Source organism: Octopus bimaculoides, chromosome 23, assembly GCF_001194135.2.
Source record: "Octopus bimaculoides isolate UCB-OBI-ISO-001 chromosome 23, ASM119413v2, whole genome shotgun sequence".
NCBI lineage: Eukaryota > Metazoa > Mollusca > Cephalopoda > Octopoda > Octopodidae > Octopus > Octopus bimaculoides.
This window is the reverse complement of record NC_069003.1, coordinates 12,092,526-12,094,260: the sequence shown is the minus strand read 5'-3', so window position 1 is coordinate 12,094,260 and position 1,735 is coordinate 12,092,526. Positions and strand designations below refer to the sequence as shown.

The window sequence follows — 1,735 nt, the reverse complement described above, 5'->3', positions numbered from 1 at the left end:
AATGAGTTAGAGGGAAAATAGGGAAGAGTAGGTGATGACTGTAGAGATGGGGTAGGGTGGGAGTGAATGTAGGAAATAGTGGAAAAGGGTGGTTGATGATGAGTTGGTAGGGAATAGGGAAGAGTGGGTGATGACTGTAGAGATGGAGACTAGGTAAAATCGTCGTTTTTTTAAAAGGACATATTGGACAATGTTGTCTAGAGTTACACTATTGCAGAAGAAGAGATGGTAACTATGGTCATAGTTGGATTGTCTTGTCATTAGTTAAAAGACAACAAATGAACCTCATCAACTTAATAAACAACACATTGGATGTAGTCATCTCAAGTACTCTTAAGGAATCAGGATAAGTGACTCATTATTGGAATGCTTGTGATCAGAGATTTTCTAAATTAAGTTTGACCTAGGGCTAAAAGTAAAAACGGAGAAAGAAAGAAAGAAGCCAAAGAGATGACAAACCCCCAAATTCCTGGCACAGTATTGTCGCACAATGCAACAGTTTGGTGGGTCAACACAGGCCCCTATAAATCTGTTGATATTTTCATGTTGCATCTCTTTCAACAGTTGCATACGTCTCTTCATTGCACGAGTCAGCTCAACACTTTTCTTCCCAATGAATTTCACTGATACCTGCTGACTTTTGTAGAATGGTTTGGCATTTGAAGGGGTTGCACCAGAGCTTGGGTTTGGCTGCAAGAAGCTCCAGCGAGTCATAGATTTTTTCAACTGCAAAATAAATGGTACATCAATATGGCTATAGACTGGAGCCTGTGAAACACTTACGTCAATAACAATTGGGTTATATTTACAAACATATCATCATTATCATTTAACATCTGTTTTCAATGCTGGTGTGAGTTGGACAGTCCAACAGGATCTTATGAGCTGAAGGACTAAACCAAGGTAGAGTCCTTAAGTACATACTTCTCTATAAGGTTCTATCAGAAGCAACCATTATTAGACTCTCTGGATGGATTCTTGAACATGACCAACTGGGTCTATGGATATTATCCAACCATCTCATTCTTGGTCTGCTTCTTGTTCTCCTACTGGTTGGCTCAGCTTGTAGAATCCATTTCACAATTTTTTCCTGTGGTATTCTAATCACATATTCTTAGTGACCCTTCATTGTGGAGAAGTAGTGGCTTGACATGGAGAGACTCCATGCTACACACCTCGAATATTGCTATCCATTAGATCCTTTGAAGGAACCTTATTTCAGCCATTTATACAGAGTGTCCCCAAATAAACTATTTCAATGAAGTCAGGCAAATTTTTTAAAAAACTGACAGAATTTTGTTTGTCATTTAATTTTTTCTTTTTGCTTTCTATTTTATGGCATAATTTATATAAATTTTAAAAAAAGGTGGGGGGGGGGGAGAAAGAAAAGAAGGAAAAAACATCAATGTAGCACCAAGTGCCTCAATTAGGCGTAGGAGTGGCTGTGTGGTAAGTAGCTTGCTTACCAACCACATGGTTCCAGGTTCATTCCCACTGCGTGGCACCTTGGGCAAGTGTCTTCTACTATAACCTCGGGCCGACCAAAGCCTTGTGAGCGGATTTGGTAGACAGAAACTGAAAGAAGCCCATTGTATATATGTATATATATTTATGTGTGTGTGTCCGTGTCTGTCCCCCCAACATCGCTTGACAACCGATGCTGGTGTGTTTACATCCCCGTAACTTAGCGGTTCAGCAAAAGAGACCCATAGAATAAGTACTAGGCTTCCAAAGA

The 1,735-nt window shown here is 39.7% G+C and overlaps 1 protein-coding gene across 1 annotated transcript in view; it reads right to left on the bottom strand.

Annotated features, from left to right (window-relative positions):
- LOC106883603 (guanylate cyclase 32E) overlaps nt 1-1,735 on the bottom strand; it is a 20,290-nt gene that overhangs the window by 16,634 nt on the left and 1,921 nt on the right. Inside the window, exon 2 of the mRNA XM_014934689.2 lies at nt 460-726. Within this exon, the coding sequence (XP_014790175.1) occupies nt 460-726 (267 nt within the window). The remainder of the gene's footprint in view (nt 1-459; nt 727-1,735) is intronic.